Source organism: Asterias amurensis, chromosome 6 (genome assembly GCF_032118995.1).
Source record: "Asterias amurensis chromosome 6, ASM3211899v1".
Lineage (NCBI taxonomy): Eukaryota > Metazoa > Echinodermata > Asteroidea > Forcipulatida > Asteriidae > Asterias > Asterias amurensis.
The window spans coordinates 10,197,775-10,218,348 of NC_092653.1; the positions used below are offsets into that span (position 1 = coordinate 10,197,775).

At 38.0% G+C, this 20,574-nt stretch overlaps 1 protein-coding gene across 2 annotated transcripts; it reads left to right on the plus strand.

Annotated features, from left to right (window-relative positions):
* Positions 1–748: 748 nt before the first annotated feature.
* LOC139938324 (branched-chain alpha-ketoacid dehydrogenase kinase-like) lies at positions 749–19,089 on the plus strand. Of its 2 annotated transcripts, none has more exons than XM_071933764.1 (11): positions 749–812; positions 6,725–7,014; positions 8,523–8,591; positions 10,312–10,470; positions 11,879–11,998; positions 12,533–12,631; positions 12,987–13,060; positions 13,808–13,936; positions 14,761–14,850; positions 15,470–15,631; positions 17,251–19,089. In XM_071933764.1, the coding sequence occupies exons 2-11, from the start codon at positions 6,751–6,753 to the stop codon at positions 17,393–17,395; spliced, it is 1,311 nt and encodes a 436-aa protein (XP_071789865.1). In that variant the 5' UTR covers positions 749–812; positions 6,725–6,750; the 3' UTR covers positions 17,396–19,089. The 2 variants fall into 2 exon arrangements, with proteins under 2 accessions (XP_071789865.1, XP_071789864.1); XM_071933763.1 differs by lacking the exon at positions 749–812 and adding an exon at positions 900–1,355.
* The last annotated feature ends 1,485 nt before the right edge of the window (positions 19,090–20,574 follow it).

Consider the following 20,574-nt stretch of genomic DNA (forward strand, 5'->3'; position numbering starts at 1 on the left):
ATTATTCACACCTTATTATTATTTTACGGTAGCTCTGTCAAAAACTCAATCATCAGGCTCCGTTTTTCACTTCATCGGCCTTGCGCTCCCAGCCCATCTTCAACAAGTGGGCCCCAAATGTCCTTGTGCCACTGCGCTCATGTATTTACACGAATAAAGGACATAGATCATTTCCCAATCACCTTCTCGAGAAAATATTGACCGATAAAACATCGGCCAAAGTCAAACAATAGAGGACAAACTATTCGTGACCTTAACCCCCCCCCCCCCCCAAATCATGAATACAATGGAAAGCGCTATGTCAACAAACAAACGATCGCCAGCATAAATTTTGCACGGTGCACGGTACCCAGACTCATACTGGCGTTAAGCAAAAGTGACAGTAGTCTTGTTCCAAGACCATTGCTGTGCGCGGTCACACACGATCAACGTTCCGATCTCTGTACACGCTTTGTAATAACCGAACGCTAGCGGGCGCTCTGTTTCTCTGATAGACCTTATCGCAAATACCAATGCGCAAGCGCAGACTGTTGAATGGGGTGAATTGTGGGATATATATGAATCAAATTTGTAATCAGCTAGACCACAATGCACCTAATTCCAAGCTTTACGCGCGTGCCCCAGTATTTGCGAAAAGGTCTAAACAGAGCGCCCGCTAGCGTTCGGTCATTACAAAGCGTGGGGTGTGTTCCACTCGCGCAAACGTTGCCAACAGTTGCGCACGTTCGCAAACAATTTCAAGTGGAACGAGTTGTTCGCCGCCGTTGAGGTGTTTGCTGCGAGTGGTTTTTAAAATGGCGGACAAGCATACGGTATTATTTCTTTGTCTCAAACATAATTACATTGTATTTTCAGTGGATGATAATGCAGATTTGGAATAAAAAGTTCATTAATTGATGTAATGATGTCAAAAAGAGGACTATTGCAGCAAAAACAAAGTAAAAAAAAACACTACGTATGGTGCGCGCCTTCTTCATTTTAGGGCGCCGCCATATTGACATCGCGTATAAGCACCAATCGTTCAAAAGATAAAAAACGTTTGCGCGAACAGTTGCAAGTCGTTTGCGCGAGTGGAACGCACCCCAGGTTTTGCCGTGCATAGATCGGAACGTTGATTGTGTGTGACCGCGCAACACCAATGGTCTTGGAACCAAGACTAAAGTGACAGTAGATAGGGCAACAGACTATCTGGGTTTGTCACGCCATCCATACAATCCGAAAGGTTTACGTTGGAAATTTCAGAATAAAATATAGCTTTCACCATGGTTTCTACGACGAGTTGAAATACTACAGATGTCACTAGTTATGTAGAGGGGTAACCTGAAGTTGATAATTCAGTTGGACAAATTGTATTTGTAAGTATTTTTGTTTAACTATAATGAAAATAAATGTAAACTTGTTTACTTGATTTCGAAATCGCAATCTGTATTCGTTTTGTTTTGTTTAACTCCTCCCCTTCTCAGATGGGGGATCGTTCCTTTATAAATCGTCTCCAATAATATATGGAGACAATATAGCGGAACAAACCCCGTCCGTCACAGTCATTTCCGTCATGGTTCGAGAAGTACGTTCTGTTGGCTTATGTGTTTGCTATTTTTAAGCATAAATACATATGAAAATAATAGGCCCATTCATTCAATAGTCAATTCATTCAATTCAAATTTAGTTCTAAATCTATTTTCTACATCATGCAAATTGCAACCTAAGGTTTGTGTCGCGATTCAGAATTCATATTCCTTCCCATAATGCATTGGCATTGTGGGAAGGAATATGGGGCGGTTTCTATGCAGTTTCTACGACTCGCGCACACAATGCCTATGTGTGGGTTCAACAGCGCCCTCTCTTGATACTTTGCTATTCGCAATAACCTTACTATGGAGGTATAAATTTATTCCTCCATGATGCAACATACAGTAAGGGGCTATATGGTTAAAGTTCTTCTTCTCCCAGTAAAGTACAGTCCTCCATCTGGTGTATTACGTAACTGTGGTTGCAGACCTACCAAGTCTCAGGCATTAGGTGTGAGACTCACGCATTTGGGCTCTGTCTCACGCTCACCTGCACAGCAACCATTTTCTCACGCATTGGGGCAACACCGGAAAAAAAAAAAAAATTCACGGCATGCATTGCCAAATCGCGCTTGTGTGAGCAAAAAACGCAATCTACAATGTTTGCACGATTTCACGAAACTCTAGGATTAATCCTAGCTCGAGTTAGGACGAGTAACCCGTCCTAACTCAGAATGGGTTCAATGCTTCCTACGTATTTCGATACGGGACTCAACTCGTCCCAAGTCCTAAGATTAATCCTAAGTTAGGAATAGTTTGGTGAAATCGACGGCTGGACTGACTGTACACCCAGCTTAAAACTAGCAAGAGTTGTGCAGTTGATCAGGTCTTCCTGGAGATTGTTCCATATAATGCTATTGAGGAAGAATGACTGTTGGTAGAACCCTGTCCTGGTGAATGGTATCAATATCATGTATTTGTAAGAATGACCCCTCAGAGAAACGGTGCGTGGTGCCAGAAATGTGTGTGGGAAGTCAACCATGGCCCAATTTCATAGTGCTGCTAAGCACACAAATTTGCTTGCACAAAATTTCGTCCTTGATAAAAACAAGGTTACCAACCATAATTTCCATTTGTTGCATCTGGTTGCTTGTTACTTGTACTCAGCTGTTGTTTGTTTTTATCCTAAAAACCACGTGGAAATTTGGTTGGTAAGTCTGTTTTTATCAAGGCCAAAATTTCATGCTAAGCAAATTTTTGTGCTCAGCAGCGCTATGAAATTGGCCCCAGGTTGTTCACGATCCTGTATTATCATAACTGCCTTGGCCTGTGCACGTCGTTGCAATAACGTACCCCTCCTCCTGCCATCGAGAGGAGGGCTATGTTATCGCAACTAAGTTACAGCATTGTGACAGAATGCTCCTAGGTAGAACTATGAGGTTCATTCCGCTATCGTCTCACGATAGCAGAACAAACCTCCTAGCTTAGTAGGAGAGTAGGAGTAGTTACAGTACATATATCTTTCTTAATTAAAGACACTGGACACCGTTGTTGGTAGTTGTCAAAGACCAGTCTTCTCACTTGGTGTGTGTATCTCAACATGCAGGAAATAACAAACCTGTAAAAATTTGAACTCAATTGGTTGCCCAAGTTGCAAGATAATAAAGGAAGAAAAAACACCCTTGTCACACGAATGTGGAAAAAAAAATTCTTTCTCAAAAACAAAAAGCTTTCTCATGCTAAGCTGATTTTACCCAGAACATAAATAAAGAATATTAAAATAGGTTTACAAGCATTCAACTAACATTGTAGGTTAGGCTATAGCAAAATCGACAGGTTAATGAATTGATTTTAGTCAGACTCTAATCAATAATACAAAAATAGAAATATACAACCTACTCATTACAATATAAAGGGCAAATGCACATCACGAGATGCTGCCACTTCACCAGATTCTCCTACATGTACCCCTAAAAAGTAAGTGTTGGAGGGGGGGGGGCGGTTTAAAAAATAGGTTTTTTTTATTCTTTTTCCTTTGAACTTGGATTGAACTTGGGCTCATTTAGACTGAAAATGTTAGCATTTCATCTTAAACAAATGTCCATTGTAAAAAATTAAGTACAACACTCTGTAAATTCCATGCGCGACCAATTTAAAAACCAATATTATTTAAAGAAGTTTGCGTTCATGGTCCATTGATAACATCCAAAGCAAGTAGGTTTCTTGTTAGCTTTAATAATCTCACTTGAAAAGGTTTTTTACGTAGCCATAACCGTAGTTAAAGGCAGTGGACACTATTGGTAACTACTCAAAATAATTGTTATCATAAAACCTATCTTGATAACGAGTAATTGGGAGAGGTTGATAGTATAAAACATTGTGAGAAACAGCTCCCTCTGAAGTGACGTAGTTTTCGAGAAAGATGTAATTTTCCACGAATTTGATTTCGATTTGAGACCTCAGATTTAGAATTAGAGGTCTCAAAATCAAGCATCTGAAATCACACAACTTCGTGTGACCATGGTTCGACAAGGGTGTTTTTTCTTTCATTAATATCTCGCAACTTCAAAGACAGATTGAGCTCAAATTTGTACAGGTTTGTTTTTTATGCATATTGTTGAGATACACCAAGTGAGAAGACTGGTCTTCGACAACTGGTCTTCGAGTATCCAGTGTCTTAAAAGAGATTTTATTATAATGGCTGAGCAGTGAGCTCCATGTACATGTAGCGTATTCAGAGGGGCTGTTGAAGTGTTTTAAAATTTGTGGGCATGTTTTTTTCTTCATCACTTTTGTTCTTGGCTTGAAATGAATCGATCATTAACCTAAAATTTGTTAGAATTTCATCGTGAACAAATGTCCATGGACAATGGATTGTTTTTTAAAATAAAGTACATTACACTCTGGAATTTTAGTTAAGCGGAAAGTTTATTAACCAACATCTTTTGCATTTTCACGGTCCATTGAACGTACTAAATTTACATTCAAACCAGGTGTTTTTGTTTTTCACAAACCATACCTGAAAATGATTTTGACACAAAGAGAAAGTTCTTGAAAAAACACTACCCTTAAAAACAAAATGTTAAACTGTATGGTGATAAATTTAGTGAACAAGTGTATTGGGGGTGGCTTTAAAATGATAAAAGCAGTATCCAAAACAGTGCTGGTAAAGCTATACTCCCCCCCCCCCTCAAATATAATCTTGAACAGATGTCCATTGTTTTAAATGAAGTGCATTACCCCTCTGAAATTGCATCCACTACCAGTTAAATGCGGAAAGTTAAAAACACCAACATTTGACCTACGTTCATTAGGCGTGTAAAGAAGTTTGCATTCATGGTCCATTTATACAGCATCCAAACCAAGCAAGCCAGATGGTTTTTTTGTTTTAAAAAAATCTCACAATTGAAAAAAAAGGATTTTGACGTAGTCAGGTAGAGAAAAAAATCTTTAAAATAGGGGCCTTAACCCTATAAAAAGCGACTGCCAGCACAGTGAGCGAGCGAATTCAAAATTGGACGAATCATTTTGGTAGACAGTGTGGTTAGATCATGCCCTAGCTCAGCTGGATGAAAACAAGTCTCATGCAATAAGGTCAGATCAGATTTCTGTCTTTGTACTTTTTTTGAAAATTGACTGCACAGGATCTTGAAATCAAGTGTTGTCATGGTAACTTTGACCTCCCATTGATAGACAAGGGTAGTTACCCATGGTGTGTGCTGTGTGCTCAGTGAATTATCCTTGGACTTGCAGTACATGTACAGTCTGAGGTCAGAGGTCATGTTCAATTGCTATGGATGTTTTGTTTTTTTTCTTTTTTCTCTCTTAAAATATTTGTAGGTAGGTGTATTGTCATCTGTGTAGTGGGAACAGTTGTACTTGAAGGAATGGGAATCGACAAATATGCCCTAATGCCCTATCATAGTTTCAAAAACCGGTTGTATGATCTTTCCAAAAGTTTCCTTTTTTTTTTAATACGTACTATTTTTTGCAAGGCATTAAAGAATGTTTTTTAAATATGTAGGCCTAGATGTAATTAAGCAATAATTGTTTTGGGCTTAAAGCCATTGGACCCTTTCGGTACAGAAAAAAAAAAAAAAGTTCACAGATTTACAAATAATTTACAGGGTTTACAGAAGGTAATGGTGAAAGACTTCTCTTGAAATATTAGTCCATGAAATGCTTTACTTTTTGAGAAAACGGTAAAACAATATAAATTCTCGTTAACGAGAATTACGGAGTTGTTATAAACACATGTCATGACACGGCGAAACGCGCGAAAACAGGAGTGGGTTTTCCCGTTATTTTCTCCCGACTCCGATGTCCGATTGAGCCTAAATTTCCACAGGATTGTTATTTTATATATAAGTTGTGATACACGAAGTGTGGGACTTGGACAATACTGTTTACCGAAAGTGTATAATGGCTTTAAATGCAGGTAGGTTTACAGAGTTAATGCACTGGGACCAGTCAGGTGGATTAAAAAATATTTTCCTCTAAATACTTTTAATACCCTCGAAATGTTTTGGTAACAGAAAATACCTTAATTGTGTGATTTTTTTCATTATTTTTTTTTCAGTTCCCAATTATTTTATTGCTTGATTCTTCAGATACATTAGAGACACAATTGCCTCATTTGAGACATGGACCCTTATCCCTGAGCATCAATCAACCAGAAGCCCACCGTGCTTGCAAGCCAAATACTCTAGTAGCTAGAGGCAGTTCGAATCCAATGTTTAGCAGCGGGTACTGCAAACGATTTAATAGATGTTAAATTTGCATCGGGGATAAAGAATATTAATTTTTGGTTTTTACCCATACACACCGATGTGTAGTTGGTATGACACTGCTCTAGAATTGCAAAGGTCGTGGGTTCGAATCCCACCCGAGTAAAAATGCCTGTGATTTTTTTTTTCACAGGACTCGGGGAAAGTACTGAGTATACAGTGCTACACACATCGGTGTATATGGGTAAAAACCAAAAATTAATATTCTTTATCCCCGATGCAAATTTAACATCTATAAAATCGTTTGCAGTACCCGCTGCTAAACATAGGATTCGAACTGCCTCTAGCTACCGGGCAATCTCGGTACATCTTCACATCGGTGTATTATATGGGTAAAAACCAAAAATTAAAATTAACACCCTGTGCTTACTGGAATGGACCACTCTGTGACTGTAATGACAACAGCGGTACTCCTATATATATATGTAGGTGTGACCCACTTTTTTAAAGTCATCATGGCCGGGAGCGGGGTGTTCGTTCCCAGGATTCGTCTCCTACCAATTGGGTGTCGTCAAATCGGACTAACCAATACTACCTCCAACTTGAACAAGACAAAAAGCAAAACATCAGACTTCAGGGTATTCTTAGCGGCAGACAGCGGGATGGTTGGCAACATTCGGCCGATATCCGTGGTACATGATTACAGTTTAGCAAAGGAGAAATCAAGGCCAGTTGTTTCATTTTACAACCAGACGGCTATCGACTCTGCAGCTAAAAAGGTAACATTTTAAAATAAATTGTCAAGTTGAAATGTCAAAAGATGCTCACTTCATCCTCTTTTCTTCAAGTCACGGGCCCAATTAAATAGACAGTAGCGGGAAGTAATGCTTGTAGTCAAGTTTTCTGCCGAGCGAAAATTATCAGGAAACCAGCACTTAAGAAATTACATTTGTACAGGGCCTTTCAGTCACTTTTTCCTTTGTATTGGTGTGACAAAGAGGAGATACTTGTAACCTCTTACAATGTATTAAAGACTTTAACCCAATCATCAATTTATTTATTTAGACCTATAATGAATCTGCTGGCTAGTAATGAAAATAGACGCTCTGACATAACGTATGTAGAGAAAAGAGCCCACGCTGTGGGTGGCCCCAGGCCTGGAGTTTAATCTTTTACAGGACAAGGAAAGTCATGACAATAACTTTTATTGAAAGGGCTGCAAGGCCAAGACCAGGGCAGCAGTGGCACTGGTCTATGTGGCCTCTGCATAATTCCAGGCCGAATTAAAGGATCACGTTGCCTTGGATCGGACGAGTTGGTCTATAAAAAAGGTTTGTAACCGGTTTTGTATACAATGCATATATATGGTTGGAAAGATGTTTTAAAAGTAGAATACAATGATCCACAAAAGTTTGCCTCGAAATTGCGTGGTTTTCTTTTTACTGTGCAAACTAACACGGTCGGCCAGTTATGGGAGTCAAAAACTTGACCCCCCATAATGTAAATGGCCGACCGTGTGAGTCGATGAGGTAAAAGGAAAAGCGTGCAATTTCGAGGCATGTTTGTGTGGATCACTGTGTTCTACTTTTACAATATCTTTCTACCCATATGCGTTTTATAAAAAACGGTTACAAACGCTTTTCAAAGACCAACTCGACCAATCCAAGGCAACGTGTTCCTTTAAGTGGCAGAAGACTTACCAGGTACATCCATCGTTCTCGATAATATTATGCACATGGTCAGAACTATGTCATTACAATGGAAATTTACCTGGTAAAGTCTGCTGCCACCTAGCATTCCAAAGTCTCTCATAGTTACAAAAAATAGGTAGATCATCGAAGGGAAAAACAGCTCTTGAAATTCAATGCTTCAGGCTTCTAGTTTAAAGCCAGTGGAGCCTATTTGAACAGCTTCATTTTTGTACAAGGTTGAAATCCTTGAAACACAAAGCACTGTTATGTACTGTGCCAGTACATGCAATGTACTGGCACAGTACATGCATCTATGCAGTTAGGTGTCCAACGCTATGTAGTGAATACGGAGCGGACTGGTGCTTGCGTAAAGTGCCTTGGACAAGGCTAATTTGTGTGAAGTGGGCGACAAAAAATACCGGTACATGTAGACCTGCAAAATGGAAATATGTCACACATATTATCAGGGGTTACCTCATAATCTACTCTAACAGCTGGAGCATCTTTCAATGGTTAGAAGTACAGACCCTACTTGAGCAGCTGCTCGTTAACTCTTAAGTCAATTATAATCTCTATTGTTATCTCTATTGTTTCAGCCATCAGTGCGTCTCACTCCAGCAACTCTTCTCTATACCGGCAAGGCACCTGATGGGAACCATCTGCTGGTGAGTGCTCTTTCAATAGGCTTGAAATTAACTTTGGACTGCCGGCCCAAAACTAGTGATTTTAGGCTCAGGCCAGTAATGTCAGGATTGGGCATGGCCGGTGGTCTTGTGTTTTTCAATTGAATAAAAGTACCTCATAGTTTCTTTATTTCAATTGTGTTGAGTATTAAAGCACACTAACTACCATAAACGCAATTGTTGAGATGTTTTCTTAGTGCTCGTTCAAATAAAAACAGTGTACTTGTTAAAGGAACACATGTGTCTTGGATCAGTCGAGTTGTTCTTTGAAAAGCATTTGTAACTGTTTGTTATAAAATGCATATGGTTAGAAAGACGTTTTATAAACACTAGAATACAATGATCCACACAAGTTTGCATCGAAATTGTGTGGTTTTACTTTTTCTTTGCGGAAGAACATGGTCGGTCATCTGACCGTGGTAGTCGGCGAGGTAAAAGGAAAACCACGTACTTTCGAGTTATACATGTACTGTACATATACTATTTCTACTTCAAAGTTATCTTTCTGATCATTATGCAATTTATAATGAACGTTTACAAACGCTTTTCAAAGACCAACTCGAACGATCCAAGGCAACGTGTTCCTTTTAAACTGTAGAAAGTTCTCTCTCATACAATTGTGATTTCCCCTTTAAATTCAAACCCTGTTTCACTAAAAGGACTGGTACTATTAGACTGTATCTCGTTACATGTAGACATCATGTTTACTACTGTCTCCCATAGTTTTAATGTCAGTTGGAACATATTTTTTTATTCCTAACATTTTTAAAGGGAAGTTAGACATTTTGTAATCACTCTTAAAGGAACACGTTGCCTTGGATCGGACGAGTTGGTCAAAACAAAAGCGTTTGTAACCGTTTTTTATAAAATGCATATGGTTGGAAAGATGTTTGAAAATGATCCACACAAGTTTGCCTCGAAATTGCGTGGTTTTCCTTCTACTGTGCAAACCAACATGGTCCGCCATTTATGGGAGTCGAAATTTTGACCCCCATAAATGGCCGACGTGTTAGTCGACGAGGTAAAAGGAAAACCACGCAATTTCGAGGCATATTTGTGTGGATCATTGTATTCTACTTTTACAACATCTTTCTACCCATATGCATTTTATAAAAAACGGTTACAAACGCTTTTCAAAGACCAACTCGACCGATCCAAGGCAACGTGTTCCTTTAAATTTAATGACCTTTTAAAAACTTACTTGGTTAGCAAGTGCACTCAGTTTTTAATAGTATTATTAAATTAAGCATTGTTTATGAAAAAATACATTAGTTATTATCCCATAAATCTTAATCTGAGAAGCTTTACAGTGTCTGATCTGTTTCTCAGATTGTGTATTCCAGTTATAAATATAACTTACTTGGTTAGAAAGTGCACTCAGTTTTTAATAGTATTATTAAATTAAGCATTGTTTATGAAAAAATAAAATCAGTTATTATCCCATAAATCTTAATCTGAGAAGCTTTACAGTGTCTGATCCGTTTCTCAGATTGTGTATTCCAATCATAAATTATAGCACTCGTTCTGGCACTCTAGAGCTCTAATGGTGGCAGCATCCCTATTTTCTCAATGTCGGTCTTCCATTTTGTAACTGCCCTTAAGCCAGGATGCGAATCAAAATATCAAGAAATAAAACCAATTAAGAGAAATTGACTGAAAAATTTGTTGTAAATTTTTCATTTGCTTGTATTTTTTTTCTCAGCGGAGTGCCCAGTATTTACACAAGGAGCTGCCAGTCCGTGTGGCACACCGTATTGCAGAGTTCCGGGGCCTGCCTTTCATTGTCGGCTGCAATCCTACCATACTTCAAGTGCATGAGATGTACATACGAGCATTCCATATGACATCAGAGTTCCCTAACGTAAGGTTACTAAATAGAGTCAAGTGGGTGGCACCCATTGTTAAATGCTTGAGGTTTGGACGCAAGAGTCACACCTAAGCCACTAAAAAATTTGTTTCCACCTCAAGCACTCCATATGTTTCATCATGCAGTATTTTCGGGGTAAAAGGGACAGTTGATCATGGCTTTAAACCTTCCTATGAGCTAGTTTGAGGTACAGTGGACGCATTACTATGGATGGGTTCGGGTTAATCTGATCACATCCACCCAAGTCACACAGTGCGATACCATAGTGTCCACCATTTTTCAAAAAAGGCTTAGTGCAATGTCACAGCCCGAGTTTTTGCCAACCGAGGTTAGTAAGGTATGGAAAGTCATTAATGCAAAACAAAACAGATACCCATAGTTTGTAGAAACGTTACACATAATATTCAAACATATATTAAATTTGTTGGAAATAAATCAACAAATCATTAGAGATGTTTCAGCTCATGAATCTTTACAGGAAGGGTTGATTATCAACAATGGAAAGGTTGGAGTAACTATAAATATAAATATTAATAGTAAAATTGCGTGTACAACCATGGGTAAAATCTCTTTTGAAGGAGTGGTGGCTCTGAAAAGATAGAAAGGTCTAAAGTGAACAACAAGGATCCATGAATTTTGTTCAGCGTGGTTCTTTAGCGAGTGAGGTGCAAAAAGTATCCTGCATATTCTGTTTGAAGTAACACCCTGATGTATTTGTATTTACTTCGCTGTGTAGATTTTTTGTAAAAACTTGTCTGGGTATTACTCCTACTGCAGTGGAGTAGATTTTGTTAAACTCAGAGACTGATAAACACAAAGTTTAAAAAAAAGAACTATCCTGTTTATTGTACAACCTGGGGAGGTAGGACTGTAGCCAGGACTACATGTAGCATTTGCTAAGCGGTTTGAGGAATTTGTTTTATATTAATTTTGCTGTGCGAGTTATTAAAGCCATTATACACTTTCGGTAAACAGTATTGTCCAAGTCCCACTTTTAGTGTATCACAACTTATGTATAAAATAACAAACCTGTGCAAATTTAGGCTCAATCGGTCATCGGAGTCGGGAGAAAATAACGGGAAACCCACTCTTGTTTGCGCACGTTTCGCCGTGTCATGACATGTGTTTAAAATAATTTTGTAATTCTCGCTATCGAAAATTGATGTTGTTTTAATGTTTTCACAAAAAGTATAAAGCATTTCATGGAAGAATATTTCAAGAGTCGTCTTTCACCATTACCCTCTATAAACCCTGTAATTTGTAAATCTGTAAACTTTTTTGTTGTTTCTGTACCGAAAGTGTATTTGGCTTTAATTGGTTTCAATGTTGCAACTAGCTTGCTCTAGTCATTGCCAGGCTCAATACAGAGTCTAGTATATCTTTGTCTTGTTTGCTGTCGTAGATAACCAATCATGAAACAGAGCAGAGGTATTGCCAGCTCGTCAACGGTCTCCTCGACGAGCATAAAGATGTTGTAACACACCTTGCTGTAGGCTTCCGGGAGTGTAAAAAACACCTAAAGGTAACAATAATAATAATAATATTAGTGGCTTCTTATATAGGGCGCATATCCGTCACTCAGTGACGCTCAGGGCGCTTTAACACATAGTATTTCCTGCAAGGTATGTGGGACTACGTTTGAATTACGAGACCTAATCCTTTTGCATATAATGGTTCACAAGGTGCTGTGGCACAATATACTGCCAATCAAACCTGGAACACCGGGGCAAACCCCTTCTCTTAGCGACAAGTGTAACTGGGTTCTTTTGTTTTACATGTATGCATCACACAACACACAGAACCAGACCTACAGCTTTATGTCCCATTTAAAGGACAATGTTATAATTAAGTGTCTAGACTGGGACTCGAACCCAAACCCTGTCGATCAGAGACACCAGAGCTTGAGTCTGTTGCTCTTAACTGCTAGGTCAGCCCATAAAACATAACCAGAGGGAGCCAGTATGATGGTCTGTCCATGGAAACCCCAAGGGTGTTGGGTGTATCATAAGTTTGTATTCATAATGTTTTGTTTGTCCTCTTCTTGTTTTTCATCCAGGATGAAAGCATCATTTATTCTTTCTTGGACCGAACTTTGACCTCTCGTCTAGGGTTGAGGATGCTTGCCGAACACCATCTTGGACTTCACCAAGACAGGGTGGGTGGATACATCATTCTTAGAGATCAAAGCATTTTATTCCTGATCTTTTGAGACTTAAAACCAGAGTTTCCTTTTTAAGAGTATCCACATGTAATTGGAGAATGTTGAACTCTAGGTGGCAGCAGATGAAATATGCATGTGTTTAGAATTAAGTTAACATGGAAAATTGTGTGCTGGCACCTTGCATCTAAAATCACAAGCCGTCTGTGTCATTTGAATTTCCTGAAGTTGTAAACGGCGCCCTCAATAGGTTAGGTAGACAATTGAATTAAATGGAATTGTTTTAGTAGTCAGCAAATTTGAATTGAATTGAATTTGGCTAATGCTTTTTCTTCTTCTTTCCTTTCATCAGAGAGACTCCATTGGAATTATTTGTACAAAGATGGCTTTGAAGAGACTGATTGAGAAATGGGCTGACTTTGCAATGTAAGAAACCCTCTTTGTTTCAGGTTCCATTTGAGAAACATTATTATTGTTATTTTAAACCATTATTCATAAATACCTCAGACAGTTTCGCTATTCTTATTGGTGGAGAGCGCGTCACATGGGTGTGTATAAACCTTTGTTTATGACCGGTAAAATGTGTTAATTCATGGGCAAGATTCGCAACCTTGCACCTGTTCTTATAATACAGTTTCTTCATTCCTATTGGTCGAGAGCAACGGCTGAAACAGTTTATGCCACATCACGCAATACGCGTGATGCCCACAGCATTCCCTTATGAGGAGATGTTTACCTGAGGGCGGCAGAGGGCATTACCGTTTCATAGCTGGAGGGGTGTTGTGTTGAAAGAAATCATTTAACAATTATAATTTTTTCATTTATTTTACGTTTTGACCAAAAAATTATGAGGTTTTGACCGAAAAGGTATTTATGAATTGGAATCGAAGTGTGTTGAATCGGTTTCAACTAGTGGTTTAAACCCGCCGAGGCCTGATTCTTGATAATTTATCTCGACTTAGTCTCGGTAAAATTATCAAGAACCAGGTCTCGTTGGGATTAAATCACAAGTTGAAAACCTCTTCACCACACATTGATTCCCTTATTATCACACCTTTATTTTAAGGGATGAGTGGAGTTTCTCCCCTCTGCACTCTTTAACCTTGGCTGAGGAGGGTCCTGTCCCCTAATGTTGATTGATGCTAACTTGTTCTATGTGTTTATTGATACTAGGGAGCAGTGTGAGATGAGATACGGCTTCACCCCCAAGGTGCGCATTAACGGACACACTGGAGCAAACTTCCCCTACATCATGCAGCCTCTGGATTACATGCTTCCAGAACTCATCAAGAACTCACTCAGGTAACTTAAGTAAAATAATAAGATGATGGAAATCGTTCGGCAAAAGTTGCATGTCCAGGATTTTTCAAAACGAAAATTGGAATTAAGCTTGGGCAATATCATGATATTATCGAATATCGCGATATTAATTTGGAAACGATTTCGATATCGGATGGATTCGGTTTTAATCGAAATATCGATATATCGCGATAATCGCGATATATTGCGATATCGATTAAATATCGCGATGTATTTGCTAGCTGAGACATCTTGCACCCCATAGGTTTGGAGTAAAACCAGAAGAATAGGTCATTAGAACACCTCTCTTATGCTATGACTGTCTCTTCTACAACTTTCACTTGGAGTTAGAAGACTGATGATGTCAAATTTAATTAATCACGATTATAGCGACTATCGCGATATATTGTCGGCGATATATCGTGAATAAAATAAATCGATATTGCCCAAGCTTATTCGGAATGAACTTTGACAGATAATGTTTAGACAGTAAACACACAGAATGCAAATTTAAGATGCATAATGTACATGGCTAACGGTCATGATGCAATGTAAAGCTCCTTCCAGTTTTTATGCCCCAAATTTGAATCTGAGAAGCGTAACTGCCTGTAACACCACTTCTTAGACTGTGTGTTCCTATTCTGCGTGGACAGATTCGCTCCAGATAATCGGCAATGTTTAAAAAAAGGGACCACCTTTTCCAAAAGTTAAAAGTATATTTTGAATTATTAAAGCATGATCAAGAACGTGCACTATTGCAAAGCAAATGTGATTAAGATTCTTCGTCCTTCTGGTTCTGTTGTACTTTATTTGATTTTCTTTGACAGAGCAACTGTTGAGAGTCATCTAGATACACCGCATAACCTCCCAGATGTTGTGATTACTATAGTCAATAATGATATGGACTTCATCATCAGGTAGGTCAACTTTTCAGAAGGGTATTATTCACAACAGCGCCGGTAAGATTGGAAACAAAATTGTTCACAGATTTGCTCATCAGTTATATTTGTAAGTAAGCCAAGTCTGTCAGTAAGACACTCCTGGCACTAACCACATTTCTGCTGATGAGGGTACTTAAAGTCAAGACTGAACAAGTGAGTTTTCAGGTTGGTTTTGAAGCTGGAGCGTGGCTACTAGTCTGAGGTTCAGTGGAAGATCATTCCAAAGAGATAACCAGCATGTGAAAAAAGAAAAGTATATGGTATGACGTTTTCAGCTGCTTATGTGCTAAGGTGAGGGCTTAAAAACTAATAAGCGCATAGATTTGCACAAAAGTTATACAGTTGAAGTTGGTTATGGTACAAAACTTTCTCTATTTGTTGATTTATTTTGATGCCTATGTAGTATATTCGGTTTGTGGTAACACTATGTGCATAGTTTCTTTGCTGTGTATATTTAAGTTTTGGGAACTAGATCTTGCTTTTTTTTTTTTACTGCCGTAGAGTAGATTTTGGAATTCGGGAGGCTAAAAATAACTAAGTGTCCTGTTTCAAAACGTATGTATGATTCTAATGTTTTTTTCTTCGTATTTTGTAGAATCTCGGACAGAGGGGGAGGCATCCCTAACAACATCGTCAACAAGGTATTTCAGTATAACTTCACAACAGCGCAGGATAATCTAGATCCTAGAGTGACGGGGGGAACGTTTGGTGCGCTGACTAACGTGACTGCAGGAACGTCGCCGGGGCCATTGTGCGGGTATGTACACATATCGACCTTGTTACTATTGAACCACAAATCCAGGGATCTTTTTCACAAAGATGGTCCTACGACTCCTTATGTTTTATTATAATTTACGGCTAGTCCTAATTCGAGCTAAGACTAGTCTTAACTAACTCCTTGTGAAATCCACCCCGGATTTTCCTTCAGGAGCAATTTTCAATGGAAGAAAATGTTCAATCTTAAAAATTTTAAGTTAAGGGAATTGCTGTGTGGGTTTTTTAAATTTTATTTTGTGGATCTTTAAATTTGTTCAGCTATTGTTTTTTTGTGTGGATCCCACTTAATATTGTGCCAGATTTATTGTACACAATGTGAAACGTCTTGTATCACCAACACAGCATATTGCCTGCCAGAAAATGCCCTGGAGTGAATGCATAAGGTTGAGCTTTTGTTCAGTAAACATTGTGCTATTGTTGAAAATTGAGTATTTTAGGATAAAAGTAATGACCCATGGACTGTGTAGGGTAATTCTGTAACTTCATTGGAAATGAATTTGAAGATAAAAGACTGGCTACATATGTTCTACATTTCTTCACCCTGTGTATCCCCAAATACTTGAAGTTGGTTTCCACTGGTCCCCTGCATACTTGTAAGTTATTACTTCATTACTACATTATTTTGATTGTATATATGCATTGTCACATGATGATGTTTAATGAATGCATTTGTTGTATTTCTCAGTGTTTTCCTTGCTTATGATCTCACAAGACCCAAACTGAGGTTAATGAAGACCTATTGTTGGTCGAGAGTTGTGCGCGTCATTTACACCCCTGCATGTTCTATTGTCTGACCTGAGCGATAGCGGCTAATGCATCGGGTCTATCCATTTTAAGACATGATTTTTGTCAAATATCTTTTCCATTTTTATCATGTTTATACTTCAAATTGTCCATGTACTGTAGCTTTTTAAGTAACACTGTACTTTGATTATTGTGCTTCTTTCCTCAATTATTTATTGTCTAAGTAGAGCCTAGTTCCTTTTTTATTAATTTTGGCGTTCTTTAAATCCTGGTTTATAAATATCTAAAATTAGCCATTGAGTTGTATTCATGTTACATTGGCCAGTTGTTGTATTTCTGCTTCTATTTCCACACTCTTTTAGGATTCCCTCCCATGATCTTTTTGCTTTCCTTTTCTATCCTTAAGTGGAGGTGTGTCATGTTTGGATTTTGTCTGTGTCTCTGATGAATGTCCAGCCACCCTTTGGTATTTTACTTAAATTATTAACTCAATGTAAACAACAACAACAAAATACTTTCGCAACACTTTGTGCCATTGCTTACCAAATAAAATTTGTGATGACGGTGCCCTATAATGCATGTATTTCTATGTCCAATAAGCTCATAATTCCTTTCAAGGAGCACCATGATAGAGGGCACCAGTCTTAAGATGATGATTACAAAGTTAATAAGCCCGTAGAATATACAAATTCATACTTAATCTTACATCTTAGGTTAAGTAAAGGTAATGAATTGATTCACTTTTAGGCTTAAACATAATTCAATGTTGGTTTCCTTTAAAATGGCATTGTAGGTTTCGTAATAAAAAAGTTCAAGAGTTCATTGTTGACTTATATCCACTTTCTATCTTTCCAGGTTTGGTTTTGGGTTACCAGCCTCCAAAGCCTATGCGGAGTACCTGGGAGGGTCGTTGACCTTGCAAACCATGCAGGGTTTTGGCACAGATGTCTACTTAAGACTCAGACACATCGATGGCAAGCATGAAAGCTTTCGTATCTAATCTTGAGGCCAAAAGTTAGCGACATCGACTCAGAAAGTTTTCCATATCTAATAGTTAGTCCAGAAGGTGGGGACTACGGCACTTTAACAACAGTTCTGAAGCAAGGAAGTTTTCATATCTAAGCTTGAGTCTACATGGTGGGAATGTGAGAAAACATTTTAAGTTGTGACTACAGCTCATTTAAGAAAGTTGTGAAAGCATCCGCATTTATCTGTAATTCTTTTGGATAGTATTGTTTGCCAGCGGCTTACCCATATCAGCCAACCTGCAGCCGATTTCACGAAACGCTATGATTAACCCTATCTCGAGTTAGGACGAGTAACTCATCCTAACTTAGGATCAATCTTAAGGTCTGCATGCTACAGTGCAGGGTTGGGACTCGTCCTAAGTCCCAAGATTAATCTTAAATTAGGAAGAGTTTGGTGAAATCGAGGGCTGGTCACAGAATGAGGAAAACACTACCTCTGTACATGTAGCAGCCCATGTAGCTGTTATTACTGCGATACAGTAGTCATTTCTTTTGTTCACTGCCTTGCAACTAAACATACCCCAACAAATGTTATACAAATTCAAAGAGCACATGTATAATCGAAAGTACTGATAAATACAGTGCTAACACACATCGGTGTAAGGGTTAAACAAGAATTAATGTTCTTTATCCCTGACGCAGTTTGAACATATATTAAATCCTTGCAGTGTAGCTGCTACAAAAAATGAATTCAAACTGCCTCTAGCCACCGGCAACCTTCAAAAACGTGTAAAAATTAACACTTTGGCTCTAAAGAGGCACACTCTAACAGCATTTTAGAATCCGGAAGACTAATGATGGGATAATGCGATAATGTGAATGGTCTGTCTTCTTTTAGACTGCTTCATGAGCTGGTGGGTCTTAGTCTTGGCCTAAGACCTCAGTAATTCACAGTAATTTAGTATTGAAGTCTTATTTAGTGCATGTATCTTTCAGAGAGATAGGTTATTGGAGTTATGAATTCTGAGACTCAATTATTTAGTTTACAAGGTGCTACGGTGCATACAGCAGCCACAGCCAGGAACACCGGGGCAAACCCCTTCTCTTTTCGATAAGTGCACGGGGTTCTTTTACATGCGTTTACAAGTTGGTTAAATCATGCCTTAAGAGGGCGCTATAACGATTTACCCCTGAGTGCAGTGCACTTTCCAATATGGATTGCTGAGGTCTTGGGCCAATCCATATCTAACCTGAAACTTAGGCAGTTCGGCAGGAAGAGCCTTGTTTCTGTGAAACTAAGGCAGTATTTTATAACTAGCATGAAATTCCTTCCATGCACAATTAGTGTTCACTTTGCTTAGAGTAATATAAAACTGTATTCAAATTATAATAATTTGAATCAACCTGGGTCAGAATATCTTGTTTAAAATCTGAGAAGACATTAGTTTTTGAAAAAGGTATTAAAAAGCCAGGTCAAGATTAGAAATTTGTTTTGCATAATTACTAAAAAACAGCCAGCTAGCTCAATGCGATTTATATGGGTTCTGTGGTAATAAGTGGAATCGCTGCCAGTTTGTGTGACATGGGTGTGGACTAACGTCACCCAAAATAAGTATTAATTTGCAGAAAGTATCAAGATAACTAGATTTAGTACTGCTAAGCATGATTGAATGACTTTCAGCTGAAAATAGAAAAGAGCATTCGTTTTTTTTTTTTTTTTTTTTTTTTTTTTTTGAAATCTAAAAATAATAAATCGCTGCTGAAATTAATGTTTTTAACTTTTTATTTTTGTTGTTTAGTTTATTTGTTGTCGGGAAAGTAAAACTGAAGCCTAAAATTCTACAGTGAAAAAAAATCGACCCAAGTTAAGTTATGGCTAAAAATGTAGTATTTTTATTTAGTTTTTGTATATAATTGGAAAAGTAATATAATAGTTAGTGTGACCAATTGAAATATGAAGTAACTAAGGATAAACCAAAAATCAAAATTTAGCTTAAAAATACTTAAAGACACTGGACACTATTGGTAATTGTCAAAGACCAGGTTTCACTTTGATGTATCTCAACATATGCATAAAATAACAAACCTGTGAAAATTTGAGCTTAAATTGGTCGTTGAAGTTAAGAGATAATACTGAAAAAACAATTGTCACACGAAGTTATGTGCTTTCAGATGCCTGATTTCGAGACCTCAAATTCTAAATCTGAGGTCTCGAAATCAAATTCGTGGAAAATTACTTATTTCTCGAATACACGTCACTTCAGATGGAACCGTTTTTCACAAATTTGTATACTGTCAACCTCTCCCCATTACTCGTTACCAAATGAGGTTTATGCTAATAATTATTTTGAGTAATTACCAATAGTGTCCACTGCCTTTAACAAACCATGTTGATAGGCCTGTCTCTCCCCTTCTTTGTCTTTATTTCTATTTGCTTGGTTATAAAATTCAGTTTCATTTTATAACGTTTTGTTTTTTAGTGGAGGCGTCTGTACGTTATTTAGCGTTTAAATTAATGTAACTGAAACAAGGTTTGGATGTTATTAGTCGGAGCCCCGTTTAGGTGTAATAAAAATCAGTATTACTCAATGTTGATTGGGAGTACAGAAACTAGACAAGGTGATACTAGACCGACTAAGGTTTTATACTTGTATAGCATGACGATACTTTACAAGAAAATTATTGCATAACAAGTAATCGATAGCGTGGAATCGGACTCAAATAGCGCGCGTTAATATAAGGCAAATGTTATTTCTGCTGTTATTTTTGAATATATTGCTATGATTTAGATGTACATGTAATTAATCGCGGCACACAGTGCCCAAAATATCCAAGCATCGTTTCTCGTGCCTTTTTGCCTACCTGTGTGTAATATTGGCAATATATTTATTAATTGCACTAATTTGTATAAGGTTCATAACCTTTGCAACCCTTTTGCTCTTGATTTATCTACCAGCCACTTTGCAAAGTCGGTGGATGTTTTTTTTTCCTTACTTTCCCTGTCTCGTACATAATGTATGGCGTAATGGTGCATTACGAATAGTAAATCAAAACTAAACTTTTAAAATGGTGTTTACATTATTTGGGCATTTTAATCAGTGCGTTCTAGCACAAATAATGTTGGCGACGCTTCGTATTATGACAGCGTTTCTCTTGCATAAATTCTTATAAGTTAAAAGCATTGAATTCCTAAGTCACTTCACACTGACTC